Genomic DNA, 16,274 nt, shown 5'->3' on the forward strand with positions numbered 1-16,274 from the left:
GTCTGAAGCATACTCCATAGTCTGAGTTGTCAGCATCAAGCCCACTGTGGGGCTTGAACTCATGAACTGTGTATGAGATCATGACCTGAGCCGAAGTCAGATGCTTACCCGACTGAGCCACCAAAGTGCCCCTTTCAGCCTCTCTTAATGAAGTGCACATGGTCAAGGGATATTCCAGTATTAGAAGGAATATAGTTATTTGCTTTGAATCAAATATGTGTCATACCACAGTTTGGTAAGTTTGAGGTCAATTTGGGCAAGATTCTAGAGTAAATTAGCAGAAGAATGGTTTTTGAATTCATAGAAAAAGAACCTCTAATCATTAGAAATGAAAGTGGGATTAGTAAGAAAAGTCTTTATTCTTCATATTGGTGAGCATAGTTTTTTTTTTTCAGCACACAACTTGGGCAACTCGTTTGGCACTTACGGGCTTCTGTTTTATCTGTAAAAATTATAAACCAATATTGAATAGAACTGTGATTTACTGTTTGATGCTTGGTTAACTATTGTACAGTGTTCTGTTTTACTAATATTTCTTTGGTGCTTTGTGTAGCTGAGAGACCAATATAGAAAACATTATTATTTAGGGTGCCTGGGTGGCTCAGTTAGCTAAATGTCCACTTTGGCTCAGGTCATGATCTTACAGTTCGTGAGTTTGAACCCTGCTTCGGGCTCTTTGCTGACAGCTCAGAGCCTGGAGCCTGCTTCAGATTCTGTATCTACCTGTCTCTCTCTGCTCCTCCCCCACTCATGTTCTGTCTCTCTCTGTCTCTCAAAAATAAATAAACATTAAAAAATTAAAAAAAGAAAACATTATTATTTGATAGCCAAAGTTTCTTACAAAAATATTAATTTAATTATTTTATAACAGGTGACCAGAAATGGAAAGAAAAGTAAGCAGAATTTGTTTTGCTTCTGAACCAGATATAATTCATTTTCTACAAATTGCTTGGGAGAGAACGCTAGCATCTGGTTTTGTTATTACACTTACTGATGGTCAGTCAGCATGGACCGGAACAGGTAATATTCAAAGCAAGTTTTTTAAAGGTGAAATTTCAGTAATGTGCTGTTTTTTAGTCTTCAGTGATACTTCATATTAAAGTGTTTCTTTAGTAGGTACTGGGTAAAATGAGCATGATTGCTTTTACTTGTTATTGCTGTCTAATTTACATGTAGATTTGTTAAGATTGAATGCCATTTTATATAATTAATAGAAGGATAGATAAATAAGCATGTAACCCAGTAAATTCTGGTTAGTAGTTTAGTCTTAATACTTAGAGTTGGTCAGGGTTTTTAAATGATGTCTTTATACAAAACATAAATAGTACTTTATACATATATGTATTTTCAGGACCCCAGGGAAATACTGGGAGGCATAAGAAGGTGGGTTGGCTGGGCCAAGGGATTGTGTTGGCTTGGAGGAGTGGGGTGGTAATGATTTGCTTTTTATTTCACACACTTATATTGTTTGAATTATTTTCTAGTATACATGCATTACATATGTAACAAAAACAAAACAGAATCCATGGTGTAAAATTTTGTAAGTCAAGGTTCAAACTGTATGCTGTATTTTTGCTATTACTTCATGAAATAGACTTTTAATTTATGTTTGGCAGTGATCTTTTAAAAAGTCTGATGCCCCTGCAATTAATTATTATTTGTGGAACATGGCAGGTCTAAAGTGAAAATACATGGAATTATCTTTTGCTCATATAGCAGTTTTTATACTCTATTAAAGTATTTTATTGAAAGATTTGAAAAAGTATTTACGCAGTTATGTAACAGTCATTTCTAGAGTTATGTTGTAAATAATGTTTTAGGTAAAATAAATTTGTCATGTTAATTTATATACCATTTGTATCTTCTATCAATTTTGAAATATTTCCCTAAAACTTGTTACTGTAATTATTATATCGTCTTTTAAAATTACATGGTAAAGTTTTCTTTCTTGGATGTTAAAAATTCTGTTACACAGTGCAGTCAAACTGGTCAAACTGACTTTATACTTGCAGAGTTTATTTATTTATTTATTTTAATTCTCCTTTTTTGACAGCAAGGAATGCTGATGTAAGTATTATTAAAATAAAGAGTTTTCAAGGATAATGTTTGCAGTACCTGTTATGGTCTCTGTTTAAGCTGTAAATTTCCTTTTTTTTTTTTTTTTTTGTTTTTTTAAGAGCGCAAGCAGGGGAGAGGGACGGGGGGGGGGCAGGGGGAGAGAGAGAGAGAGAGAGAGAGAGAATCTTAAGCTTAGCATGGAGCCTGATGTAAGGCTTCATCTCATGACCCTGAGATCATGATTTGAGCTGAAATCAAGAGTCAGATGATCAACCAGCTAAGCCACCCAGTTGCCCCAGCTGTAAATTTCTATGTAAGAGAAATCAGTTGTTGCCTTTTATGAGTCAGAACTTGTTAGGTTAGTTCTGTGTATGCTGGTAAAGGTGTACCCAGGTGACAATAGCTCTGTTTTGAAAAGGAGGTGCATAGGGTTGAAGATCATGGCAGTAGGTTAATGCCAGTTATCTGGAGAGAGAGCAGTTTCAACTGCACAGCCCAGGATACGGGTCCTAGGTGAAGTGGTTGCTTGTATGTAGGGAGTACTGAATGCTTTCTTTATAACATAGATATTCACAGTTGACAAATGGCTTATTCTGTATAATAAATTATGATTAGACAGATGACTTTGAGATGCTTTAAGAGATGTAATTATCAAAAGAAAATATAAATTGTAATCTAGTTAGTAAACTTCATTCACCAAACCAAAGAACAATAAAATGTTGTTTTAATTTTTTTTTTTATTACTAAGGATTGGGAATAAACGAGTACTCCGATTAACTGTTAAATCTTGATTTAACCGGAAATTTAAGTTGAATTTACATTTATGGAACATTTTGTGTATGTCAAACAGAATGTGCTGGCAGTTGTTCTTAATACTATTATTATGAATATTGTTTCCCTAGGCTAGATTAATTAGGAGCAAGGAATGCATGTGATTCATCAGTTATTGTTTAGAAGTATCTAGACCAGTGCCTAGAAAATACATGCTCAATAGATATTCTTTGGAAGAGAGAATGAAAAGATGCCTCAAATATATAAAACTTGCTAGGAAAGAAAAGAAAGAGAACCATTTATTTTAGAGTTAGCATGTTTTTTAATGAAAACTCCAGTTGTATATTTATTTAATGTTGACATTAGTCGTAAATGTAGTATATTTTGCCGTTTGTTTTCCAGCTAATGAATAGTGTGAGAAAAATATGATGTATGATTTCTGTATCCTTGGTGAATTGTTAACATTTTGGCTTCCTTACTAAACAGGCTTTCAAGCAGAACATTTTATAATGCACCATATATGGTCATTTTATTTTCAAAAATATTTAAGTTTTAATCTCACAAATGTTTTATATCTTTCATTATTCATTTCTATTTTCTTGTGTACATTTCAGGGACAAAGTATCAAGCCAATAATATAACATTGTCTCCATGTTTAGTTAAGGCTTATTACATAAATATGATTTGGTTTGGCACTTTATAGATAGACAATAACATGATTAAGAACATTGAAACAATTACATAATTGAAACATGAAAATGGATTTCCTTCCTATACCTCATCCTGTTTTTTTGTACAATTTTTTGATTGCTGCAACCTTCAATTTGGATAATTTTTTTTCTCTTTTCATTTGAGTGAAATTAAAAGGATGTGGGGTTCCTTTTAATCTCCCACACACGAAATTCACTGATTTCTTTTCCATTAGTAATGTTTTATCTAATGAATGTTTTGAGGTCTAATTATCATGTGGTCTGTCATCACTTCAACATTATAGAGGGTTATATCGCAGAGTTAAGTCACAAAGTAGGTTAATGATTGATGACTATTATGTGACCTTTATAAGAATTTCAGTCAGTGAGGAGAAACGTATATTACCCATCTCTAGAGTAGTTTAAAGTTTATTGAAAAGTAAATTAAACTTTATTAACACATTTATTGTCACATAATTATATCTACTTATAGGTGGCCTAAGCATTGATATTTAGTGACCTATTTGGAGATTATATGACAGGGTTCAGTGGACAAAGGATTTTTAATAAAGGTAGTAGAGTAGGTCCATGATGTGATATCATCAAAGATCCTTAATAGGGGGTGCCCGGGAAGCTCAGTTGGTTAAGCGTCTGCCTCTTGATTTTTGCTCAGGTCAGGATCTCACAGTTTGTGAGATCGAGTCCCACTTCAGGCTCTACAACTCACAATGCAGAGCGTGCTTGGGATCCTCCTTGGGATCCTGTCTCTTCTCTCTGTCCCTCCCCTGCTCGCATGTGCTCTCTCTTTCTCTCTCTGTCTCTCAAATAAATGAACATCAAAACAGCAAGATCCCTAACGGGATAATAAGGTGGTCTTCGAAGCACTGACACAAACCTAGGATATGCACGGTCTTCGGTTCCTTATGCATAAGTATCCAAAAGAAAAAAAATCTTCGTTCCTTATTTACATCTTCATCTACCCACAAATAGTGTTAAAATGATGCTTTCTTGATTCCTACATGTCTGAGAACAATTCCTTGGTTTTTGGTCATGTTGGCCTGCTCCCTTTTTATGCCATTATTATGCGGTTCAGCTGTATCCTTGCTGAATTTTATTATTTCCATGGCTTTTATTTTTGGTCACCAAAGGTTTTGGAACATTGAATGCTTACAGCTGTGCTTCTTCCAGATGTTCTTAGCACAAAATTCAAAACTGGTGACCAAGTTTTTCCGGGATTGAAGTTTTAAATAGGCAGTCAAAATTTCACATTTACCATTAATGGAAATGTTCAAGTACATTTTTTCTGAATTTTTTTCTTACAGTTTTTAAAGGGGGAAGTGTAAATAGAAAATTTCCTTTCATGTTTTTTTTTTCTCAAAAATGGCATGTTCCATAACAATAATCATCACAGCATTTCACAGATGGCATAACATAAGAGAATATCGAAGAGAATACCTAAGATGTTAGCACTTGAATCTAGGCTGCATAAGGCTGGCATTTTTCTCTGTTAAACTTGTATCCCTGGTGCGTAGAATGTTACCTGGCACATAGTAGATGCTGATTAAGTATTGTTTTGAATAAGAGAGTTGAATCAATAAATTCTCGGAAATATTTTCAGGTAGATATCTTTTCATTTTAATGAAATTTAGAATGCTTTTTACTGGATGTTTCATCAGTAGACATAATTTTCGTTTGTGTTTTCTTATAAATTTTTTCTGTAGTGGCATTAAAGATGGTTTCTACAGATGTATTTCCTATTTCTCTGTGAAATATTTTCTCTTCCTAGGTCTTTATAACTTCAAAATTATAAAATATGAAATTATTCCTTAAAAGGAAGCATTTGTCTTCTTATTTTTATGTTTTTTTTTTTTCAGAAGCACCAATAGGGTATTTAGAAGGTCAGTTAGATTTGATAGTGGTGATCATCTTAAATCTGCCTCTGCTTCAGAGATAGACAAAACATATGAAAGTATTTTAGAACCTGTAAAATCACATAAGGAACATAAAATATGTTTTAAAAGAATATAAAATATCTTTATTCTTACCTCTTTTCAAAGTCTGTGTTAACATTCATATTTTAATATCAGAACTTACCAAAAAAGGGTAATGAAAGATATATGGAGATATTTCAAACCCTTTTCTTCATTGCCTGTCATGAGGCTTCCATATACACTTGATAGGATTCAGACCAGTGGAATGAAAATCCATGTCAAATTTTTGGAGATTCTTTAGTAAAGATTCCATTGTAGTATATTCTGTAGTATATCATACTAATGTATTTTTTTTAATATCATGGAAAGAAATAGTTTTTCCAGTGTCCCGTATCTGCCTCACGACAAAACAAAACAAGCAGAGAGACGATAAGTATGAACCCCAGTTTGACCACGTATCTACTCTGTGTCCATAGAGCATTACTTGCTCTGAGCCTCAGTTTTAGCATTTGAGAAATGAAAATGTCTATCAGTGTTATAAGGGATAAAATGGATAAATGTAACCTTTGAATATAAAAAGATGGGACCACATGAGTCTTTCATCATTGCAGTAGTCTGAATTGACACAGGAAACCATCCAACCACACACATGTTTCAAACAAATGTTAGGTTAAATCTTGTAATTTGAAAAGCAAAAAGACACGTTGCAGCTTTAGAATGTAATAAAGGGAAATCCCCGGTGCCATCTACGAAAAGGTATCGGGAAACCAAAGTGGTTAATGGGAACTAGAACTTAACTATAGGTCCATGGAATATCTGAACTAGATGTGTGTCTAAATGGCTGTGACTGCACTACCTGAGTGGGGTGGAATGTTGAGAGTGCAGGCCTCTCAAGGAACTGGAACTCGCTCTCAATGTCAAGAAAGGAAACTGAAAAGTTATCCTGTTAATGAAATCATCCTAAAAAAGAAAAACAGAACAAAAACAAAACCTACTCTCTGGTTTGAAGATGCAACATAGAATCAGACCAGTCACTAAGAGCTATGAGTGAATAAAAGCGTGAACAAAAATCAGGGGCGCCTGGGTGGCTCAGTCAATTAAGCCTCCGGACTCTTGATTTTGTGAGGTTGAGCTCCACTGGGGCTGCACTTTGAGCACAGACCTTGCTTAGGAGTCTCTCTCTTTCTTTCTCTCTTCCCCTCCCTCCACTCTCTCTCTCAAAATAAATAATAAACTTAAAAAAAAATCCACAAAAATCAGATCCCTAAGCCTGTGTTATGTATGAATGAGGGGTGGGGGATTTACATTTGAACTCTCTGCTTCAGATGTAAAAAACAAGTGAAGAAGGTAACTTTCAAAACTTGTCCGGAGCTGTTAAGGCCTATAGAGACTCCAAGAAAGTTAAACTAGCAACCTTCATTTAAGGCCACCTCTGTTTCCCAGATCAGATGATACTCTGGCTAGAGGAGAGTCTTGTTCAAACATTGCAAAGCTTGAAAGGCAAAAAACCAGAATGAGAATGTGTCAGCAGGTAGTAGAAATGGAATTAATACTCTAAGAACCCTGCATGGAGACCAATCTGAAAGAGATTTTAAGTATATTTAAAGCCTTCCAATATTTAAAGGAAGGGTGTGGAACAGGATATTATGAAAAAGAAAGAGAATATCTAGAATTGAGAATATAATTGTTGAAGTAACAATTTCTATAGATGAATAGAGCATCAGCTTTCAATATACCTAGGTGAGGGAATTGGAAGCCGGATCTGTAATATACTGTATGTCACACAGGCGACACTCAATAAATATTAATTCCCTTCTCTTTTCTTCCTCATCACTTGCCTCATCCACTTTCTTTATTGTTGGCACATAATGAGATGAGAAGAATGAACTCCATTTTTACTTTAATTTGACTCAGCCCATGTGAGTGAAAAATAGGCTATAGACTATTTTATCTCTTTAATAATTGAGACAAGAAAGATGTTGTAAAATACTGAGCATATTAATCATCATAAGGAATAATTTATCTGACTTTGACATAGGAGCAGGTATACAAGACGGTAGTTTTTCTAGTAAGTTACAATGCATGTATTTCATTTGAGGGCAGAAAAAAATGCAAGGAGTCTAATGTTTCTTCAGATGAGATTTGAGGCCAAATTAACATGTTTCTTAAAAACGACTAGGTTCAGGTGCACCTGGGTGGCTCAGTCAGTTAAGCGTCTGACTTAGGCTCAGGTCATGAACTCATGGTTCGTGAGTTCGAGCCCCGCATTGAGCTCTGTCTGCTGTCAGTTCAGAGCCTGCTTCAGATGCTCTGTGCTCCTCTCTCTCTCTGCCCCTCCCCTGTTCACACACACTCTCTCTCTCAAAAGTAAATAATAACATTTTTAAAAATTGCTAGTTCAGTTAAATGGTATAATTTTACTTAAAAACGTGTGGTATAGGGATTGTTTTTACCTTTTGTTTAAATTTCTGTAACAAGTGATAAATTAGTAGCAACAGGTAATCAAGTATGTTCTCATGTTTAGGAATTTATTTTTCATTTTGAAACTTATTTTTTCCCCCATAGTTTCCGAATCAGAGATTTCTCAAGAAGCTGATGACATGGCAATGGAAAAAGAGAAATATGTTGATGAACTGAGGAAAGTATTGATATCAGGAGGAGGACCAGCTGATGCATACAAGTTTGATTTTTCTAAAGAGTCTTGTCATTTCTCCTTTGAGAAAAACCTGAAAGATGTTTCAGTAAGTAAAACTTTCCATAATACTGTAAGTGGTAAAATGTCAGAGCATTTATTGAGGAATTTTCTAAGTAACTAGCTTATTATTACCAGAATACCTAGGAAATCAAAGTTTGAAAAGTACTTTGTTTCCAAGTTGGAAGAATGCTTCATTCAACATTATAGTCATTAAATGCTTCATATTAATTAATTGTGAAAAATAATTATTAGGAAATGTATTTAGTTGCTAATGGTTTAAAAATAAGGATAATAGAGATAATTACATGAATCAATAGTTCTGAAAAGTGGGGTCAGAAGCTTTGGACCATTGAGGCAAAGTTTATTGTAATATGTTTTGGAAAATACTGATTTTAAGAAAGAATATATATTTTCCAATAATATTTAATAATGATGACTTATTCTCAACTTCATTAGAATGTATTTGAAATTACAAATTGAAAAAATTAAGTTCAGTAAGACATGTCCTTGGGAATTAAAGTATTTTATTTATGTATCAAACTTAGAAATACTAAAATAGGAATAAATTTCAACCCAAGTTTTTCAAGGCTTACATGCTTTACAGACAAGAATATCTGCTACTTGTCCTCTTTAGTTCCTATACCAATTCAGATCGAAGTGGGTGGTTTCTGTATCAAACATATGCATCAAAATGTACTGTTTATATATTTTACCTAAGTTTATGGTATAATTAGAGATTGAATTATTTGCTTTTGACCAGTGGTTTATCATTCTGATACGATGTCTATAGTAGAATACAGGGAGGGAAATTTTTAGCCCATTATGCTTAGAGACAGTTATTGGCAATTTGTGCTGGAACTAAATTGAGTTAAAAAAATTCCTTTAAAATGACTCTTTAATTCAGAATGATTAAAGGGATTTCACCAATTAGAGAAACATGTAAAGCAACAGATGGAATCATTATTTTGAAATGTATGTTAACCTATAGAGAATAACACAGAGAGACTGGCTTCGGTAATTATTTCTGTTTAGAAGATACATACTTTTTCTACTTATCCAATTTATGTAAGTTTCAACATGCTGAGGTCCTTAAAATGATAATCTAAAATAGGTTAGGTGAGGTCTGAACTGACTACTGAAATTTTGTTATTTATTGCAAAGTGTTCTTTCCTATGACCGAAGCACAATCAAATGATGTTATGTTCAAAAGAGCTCTCGACTTTTTCTTCTGATACTTTGAAGCAGATTATCATCAAATTGGGAGTAGTACCATTTCCCATTCAACAAGCATTCATGTGTAATGACTGACATTATTTCATGTAGCTAGTTTCTGGTTTTTATCTGTTTTATGTACACTGATGCATGAGAAATTCCAAGATTGTGAGTTACCTATTGGAAGCCTGAAAGGCTTTTGCTGTATTTGACTTGGGGGGTGTGCTTGGATTTGGATGGAGTACTTGGAAGTACATCTGATTTTGCTGCTTTTGTGAAGAAAGAACTTCAAGGATTCATGATCTATGTCTTTTACAATTGGCTTGGCATGAATCAGCATTAAAAACTGTGACAATTATCCTAAAAGGTGTCTTGCTTACCACCTTGGATATAATCAACTTTATTGAGAGAGAGAAAACCTTGAAACGCTACCTTTTCAACAGGTTTTCTCAAGAAATGGGAACAGAATAAGAGATTCCCAGTATGTCCCAGGATATGTCTTAGAGCACTACACTGTAGTCTAGATAACTGCTTCCTTATTTTTCATCTATTAATTTGCTTATGAGAAAAAGAAATGGTGCTCTCAGAAGAGTTTCTTGAGTTTTTTCATGAGTTGGCATACTTGAAAGATATTTTTGGATATTTGAATGAAGTGTAACTTTCAGTTTGTGGTGCTGTGGTCAGCCTTATGGATGCAGATGAAAATTACAAGTTCATTTGGCCAAACTGCCATGGGAATCTTCCAGTGCTTCAGGATGTGTTTCTCAAATTGAATTTCATAGAGACAATACCTTGTAAATTCATCTGCTGGCAAAAATATGCGGACAATCAGACACATGGCAGAATCCTTCTTAAGGGTTATAGTGCTTTGGATGATGTAAAAATTTAAAAGGAATTTGTAAGCCTTTGCTTGATGGACACAGACATCCGATTGTGGCCAAAATCTTCTTATACTTAGAAGAAAAGAATGAATGTAGATTCCGTCCAGAGAGTTGTAGTGAATCCTGTCGTTTGTTGTCATAAGGTTACTCTCCCAGTGCAAAGGATATCCCATGAGTCCTAAGTACAGTTACTACCAGTTTTATACCTCTCAGGGACGTGGTTTTTAGGCATTTGTTGCCATCAGTTCAAGAAGTTTTATGTTTTTAATTCTGTGCTGGAGATCACTGCATAATTTGAACATTTCGGGTATTCAGTCATATAAGACTTACTTGAAATTTATATAAAATATTCTTTTACAAAAATCTTTTTAGAGGAAAAATTTTTAAAGAAAGTAATGGCTGATTTTTGTATTCAAAAATATGTGAGTTTTTGAAAATACTATCTTGTGTTTTATCAGAGTGAAATAATTGTCAATCCAAAGCAATGAAATATTTAAAAATGTATAATGTGGATGTTATATACCTTTTTTGTAGGGAGTGTGTACATAATTGTCATGAGATTCCTTTTGGGCTCATAACACCCAAAATTTCATTTATGCTCTAATTAGTTTTTCTTTAAAGATAACATAGGTGTTTTTATTTTAACTTAATTGCCATTGGAATAAATGTTGAATGACCAGCTAGACATTACCTTTCTCCACACAGTACAAACCTCTGGTACCCTTCCTGCCCTATCACCAGTATTTTTCTGTTGGCAGTAGATTATTCTAGATGAAAACATATTATGCAAGTATTTAGAACTCATCTCTTCATTATAAGTAGTAGCCCCCATTCAGGAGAGATTTTTCTTATACTTCATAAGTCATTGTTATTTTCTCGCCATTTGCAATTCCTGATTTTGCAGTATATTCTTTGTCATGCAAACAATACATCTTAGTTAATAATGTTTTCCTTTTTTCCTTTCATAACTTGCTCTTTTTCTTCAGAAAAAAACTTGTTTATGAGCCACAAAAAAAAGATCTAATAATTTTTGATAAGAATAACCTTGGGCTCATTATTTGTTTGCTCATACTTCTGTTTTCTCATCTATAAAGGTTTAAAGTGATTTCTTGGGTTCATTACAGGTCATCTAACATACTGCGGTTTATAGCTCTAAAAATAGCCCTAATGAAGGAAAGCCATGAGGTTTGAAGCACAATTAAACATAATACACACATGCGCATGCACACGCACGTGCGCGCGCGCACACACACACACACACACACAAAAGAGAATTAGCTACAGGTCTCTTTTAGAATTACAGTAAAGTTTATTTTTTATTCCTTTTTCTTTGTCTCCACTGCCCCCATGATCAGAAGCTGGGATACAGTTTAGGCTGAAAATTTGACAACTTAAGTACCTTCAAGGTTTGTTTTTCTTTGATTTAAAAATACAGATGGGCAGTCCTGGGTTAATATAATGGCTTTATGATGTTGGAGGCCCAGTCTTTTTTAAATCCTTTTGCCTTGACATTTTTACTTATTTATTTATTTTTATTTTTTGTTTGTTTTTGAGAGAGCGAGAGAGAGAGAGCGAGCATGAGTGAGTTGGGGAGAGGCAGAGAGAGACTCTGGACCCACTGAGCTACCGACTGAGCCACCCAGGCGTTCCCTGCCTTGCCATTTTTAACAGACAGTTTTTATCTACTGGTCCAAGAAGGCTGCTGTAACTTTGCTGTTATGTTCACCTTTTAGGCAATAGGACTGAGTTAAGGAGAAAATAAAGAGCGTGTGTATTTTCTTTAAGGCCATGACCTAAAGTTGCATACATTACTTTTGCTTACATCCCATTGTCCAGAACTAAGTCACAAAGCTTCATCTCACTGCAAGGAAATCTGTGAAATGTGATCGTCAGCTGTGTTCTATGCCCAGTAATTTCCATTACCATGTAAAAATGGGAAGGTAGAGATAGAGGGGCAACTAACAATTTCTGCATGTTAACATTTATGAGAGATTGATATGTCATTTAGACTGTTTCACCTTTATTGTTACAGGGTTATTTCTGTAGCATTTTCATTATAAACAATTGTTTCAGTCATGTTTTAGTTCAAAAAATGTTGCAAGATCTAGCAAGGTACAGGCTAATGTATCTTGCTATATACTGTAACTTTTTAAATAAAAAATGCATTCTAACTTCACACAACTTCCCTATAGCTACTTAATTTTCATTTTCAGATATATAAAAATGAAGTACAATAAGTTCGCCCAAAGCAGCCAAAGTGGTTTGTAAAAACATCAGTCCAAAATCCTGTATAATTGTCATGTGTCCCTGTGGTTTGGGGACTTTGGATTCAAATGGGTATTTCCAGATGAAATATCAGAATTTGAGCCCTTATATGATATTCTGCCAAAGACTTTGTCAAAAGTGTAATTGCTTTCAGGTTTGTGAGAGTATGGGTTGGAAATGTGTTCTTTGAATGCCTGAAAAAAAATAGTATTCTTTATTTCTGTAACAGAAATATTTGTACACATCTACAATTTATATATTAAAGACTTCATAATTTTCCTACTTCATTGGAATGTGGGAACTAAATCAGTAATCTAAGTGGTACAGAAATCCTGCTCAAAGTATGTACTCTCTAGTCAAGCCATAAAAGAGACAATAGGATTTTTACTTTAAGAAGGTTATTAATTTTCAGTTATACTATTTCATCTTTGAGAACTTTTGCTTTTTCTTGCCTTCATCTCAAAGTCATTATATTTTAGTTTTTTCTTCTGTAGTTCAGGAATGAAACAAACTAAAGACAGAAGTAGAAAATAACAAGGAAAAATTATGCTCTAGAAGGACTTTTGAGTGCTTATAATATTAATATTGCTTCTTACTTGTCAGTCAGTTTCCTTTAACATGTACTCACTTCACCTTGTTATTGTTTATATGTGAGAAAACAGATGCTGAAGGCTTAAACAAGTTCCTAAGAAAAGCAGTAAGTATTGAGTTAGGATAGAATCTAGGCCTCTGTCTTTTTTTTTTTTTTTTAATTAAAACAAAATTTTTAAAAATATTTATCTTTGAGAGAGAGAAAGAGAGAGAGAGAGAGAGAGAGGGAGAGAGAGAGAGAAAGACAATGTGTGAGCTGGAGAGGGGCAGAGAGAGAGGGAGGCACAGAATCCGAAGCAGGTTCCAGGCTCTGAGCTGTCAGCGCAGAGCTGGACGCAGGGCTTGAATACACAAGCCCTGAGATGATTACCTGAGCCAAAGTCTGACGCTTAAATGATTGAGTCACCCAGGCACCCCTAAGCTTCTGTCTTAAATACCCGAAAGAAATTTTTTTTTAATTTAGTTTATGTATAATGTACATATGATAAAATGTACTTTCTGTTAAATGTACGTTTTTCATCACTCCAGACAGTTCCTTTATGCCTCTTTTCAGTCAGTCCCCAATTATACCCCTTTTCTCCCCAAACCCTGCCTACCCTCCAGGCCCCAGGCAACCACTGTTCTCTGTCATTACAAATTAGCTTTGCCTGTTTTAGATTTTCATATAAATGGAACCATACATTATGAACTCTTTTATGTAACTTTACATGATGTAATGTTTTTGAGATTCATCATAATGTGTTGTATATCAGCAACTCACTTCTTTTGATTTTTGAGCAGTATTCTCTTGTGCAGATATACCACATTCACTTTTAGATGTGTGCGTGTGGTTGATTTCCAGTAGTCAGCTACTGTGAGTAAAGCAGCTGTATACATTGATGTGTCAATCTTTTTGTGGGTATGTTTTTTATAACAGCTTTATTGATATATAATGTGCATATAGAGAGTACACATTTTGATACATTTTAACAAGCTTTGACCACAGTCAAGGTAATGATACCCTCCTTCCCCAGCAGACTGTTTTGTTTACCTTTGTCATTCTCCCCTCCCACACCTGCTTGTCCCCTAGTCAGTCCCCATAGAACCACTTTCTGTCACTTTCTGTTACCATAGATTATTGTACATTTTCTAGAATTTCATATAAATATAATCTTACAGGAGGTAGTCCCCCCCCCCCCCCCCCCCCCACCTTGGTCTGACTTCACTCACTCAGTGTAATTATTTTGAGATTCTTCCAGGTTATTGTGTGAATTGTTCATTTCTCTTTCTTTCTTTCTTCCTTTTTTTTTTTTTTAAATACTGAGTAGTATTGCATTTTATGAGTATACCCCAATTTATGCATTCACCAGTTGATGGTCATTTGGGTGATTTCTAGTTTTGGACTATAAGAAATGAAGCTCCATGAATATTTGTGTAGTGATCTTTGTGTGGAAATGTTTCATTTTTCTTGGATAATACTTAGGAGTAGAATAGTTGACTTAAGGGGCGCCTGGGTGGCTCCACTGGTTAAGTGTCTAACTTTAGATTTTGGCTCAGGTCATGATCTCATGGTTCCTGAGTTCAAGCCTGACATGGGGCTCTGCACTGACAGTGTGGAGCCTGCTTTGGATTCTCTCTTTCTCCCTCTCTCTGCCCCTACCCCACTCATGCTATCTCTCTCTTAAGATAAATAAACTTAAAAAAAAAAAAAAAAGAATAGTTGAGTTAAATGGCAGGTGAATCTTTACTATTTAAAAAAACCAATAAACAGTTTTCCATAGTGGTTGTAGTATTTTGTAATCCCACCAGCAAGATGTGAAAAATTCCAGTTCATATTTTTAATTTTAGGTATTCTATTGAGTATGTGATAATATTTAATTGTATTTCATTTGCATTTCCCTAATGTCTAATGATATTTGCCATCAATATAATTTTTTTAGTGACATATTTATTCAGACTCTATTTTTTACTGGGTTTCTTGTTTTACTGAGTTTTGAAGAGTTCTCTATATGTTCTACATTCTAGTTCTTTAACAGATACATGATTTGGGAATACCTATTCTTGTTTGTTGGAGAGGAGGAAAAATTCTTATTTTTAAGGAAGTTGAATTTTTTCCTTTTATGGATCATGGTTTTGATACCATGTCTAATAAATATTTGCCTACCTTCAGATCATAGATTTTTCTCTTGAGCTCTCGTGTATGAGTTTTATAATTTTAGGTTTTACATTTAGAGCCTGTGATACATTTTGAGTTAATTTTTGTTTATAGTGCAGGATATGGATTGAAGCTCATCTTTTGCATATGGAAATTTAGTTGTTGTAGCATCATTTGTTGAATTTTCCACTGAATTTTCTTCTACTTTGTTTGAGAACCACTTGATCATGTATGTATAGGACTATATCTGGATTCTGGTCTGCTCCATTGATCTATTGATTTATCTCTGTACAAACCCTAAATTGTTTTGAATAGTTCTTGTAATCAGGTAGTGTATGTCCTTCAACTTTGTTCTTTTTCAAAGTTGTTTTGGATAATTTGTATATACTTCAAATTTTCTTATGAGATGTAGAATCAGTCTGTCATTTTCTGCAAATAAGTTTGCTGAAATCTTGATGGGGAATATTTGAATCTACAGAGCTGACATCTTAACAATATTGAGTCTTCTATCTTGTGAACAGATCTTTTTCTCCATTTATTTAGGTTAGTGGTTCTCACCTGGGGGAGATTTTGCTCTACCAGGGACATTTGGGAATATCTGGAGACATTTTTAATTGCTGCAGTTAGCAGCTGCTACTGGCATCAGGTGAGTAGAAGACAGGGATGCTGCTAAACATCCTGCAATGCAGAGGAACAGGCTTATACAACAAAGAAATACCTGGTCCAAAACATCATTAGTGTCAAAGTTGAGAAATACTGATTTAGTATTCCTTAATCCCTTGGCCGTTTGTAGTTTTCAATGTGTAGGTCTTGTAAATCTTTTATCAGTTTGTCATTCCGATATAGAACCCTAGGTCATTGACTTGAGATCTTTCTTCTTACTAATATAGGCATTTCAGGATCTAACTTTCCTACCAAGTGCTGCTTTAACTGCATTTCACAAATTTTGGTATGTCATGGTTTTGTTTTTATTTCGTTTAAATAAAGGAAAATTTACCAGTTTTCCTTTTGATTTCATTTTCCACTCATGAATTATTTGGAAGTTCA

The 16,274-nt window shown here is 34.3% G+C and overlaps 1 protein-coding gene across 6 annotated transcripts in view; it reads left to right on the forward strand.

The window, feature by feature from the left end:
• The window catches only part of XRCC4 (X-ray repair cross complementing 4), a 293,362-nt gene that overhangs the window by 12,711 nt on the left and 264,377 nt on the right, over nucleotides 1-16,274 (forward strand). For all 6 annotated transcript variants that reach the window (XR_007154765.1, XM_047870967.1, XM_047870938.1 and 3 more), the window contains exons 2-3: nucleotides 872-1,020; nucleotides 8,015-8,190. Coding sequence is in view for 5 of the 6 variants with exons in the window: in XM_047870967.1 (XP_047726923.1) it covers nucleotides 882-1,020; nucleotides 8,015-8,190 (315 nt within the window). In the remaining variant the exon portion in view is untranslated. The remainder of the gene's footprint in view (nucleotides 1-871; nucleotides 1,021-8,014; nucleotides 8,191-16,274) is intronic.

The sequence above is a fragment of the Prionailurus viverrinus genome, chromosome A1 (genome assembly GCF_022837055.1).
Source record: "Prionailurus viverrinus isolate Anna chromosome A1, UM_Priviv_1.0, whole genome shotgun sequence".
Classification (NCBI taxonomy): domain Eukaryota; kingdom Metazoa; phylum Chordata; class Mammalia; order Carnivora; family Felidae; genus Prionailurus; species Prionailurus viverrinus.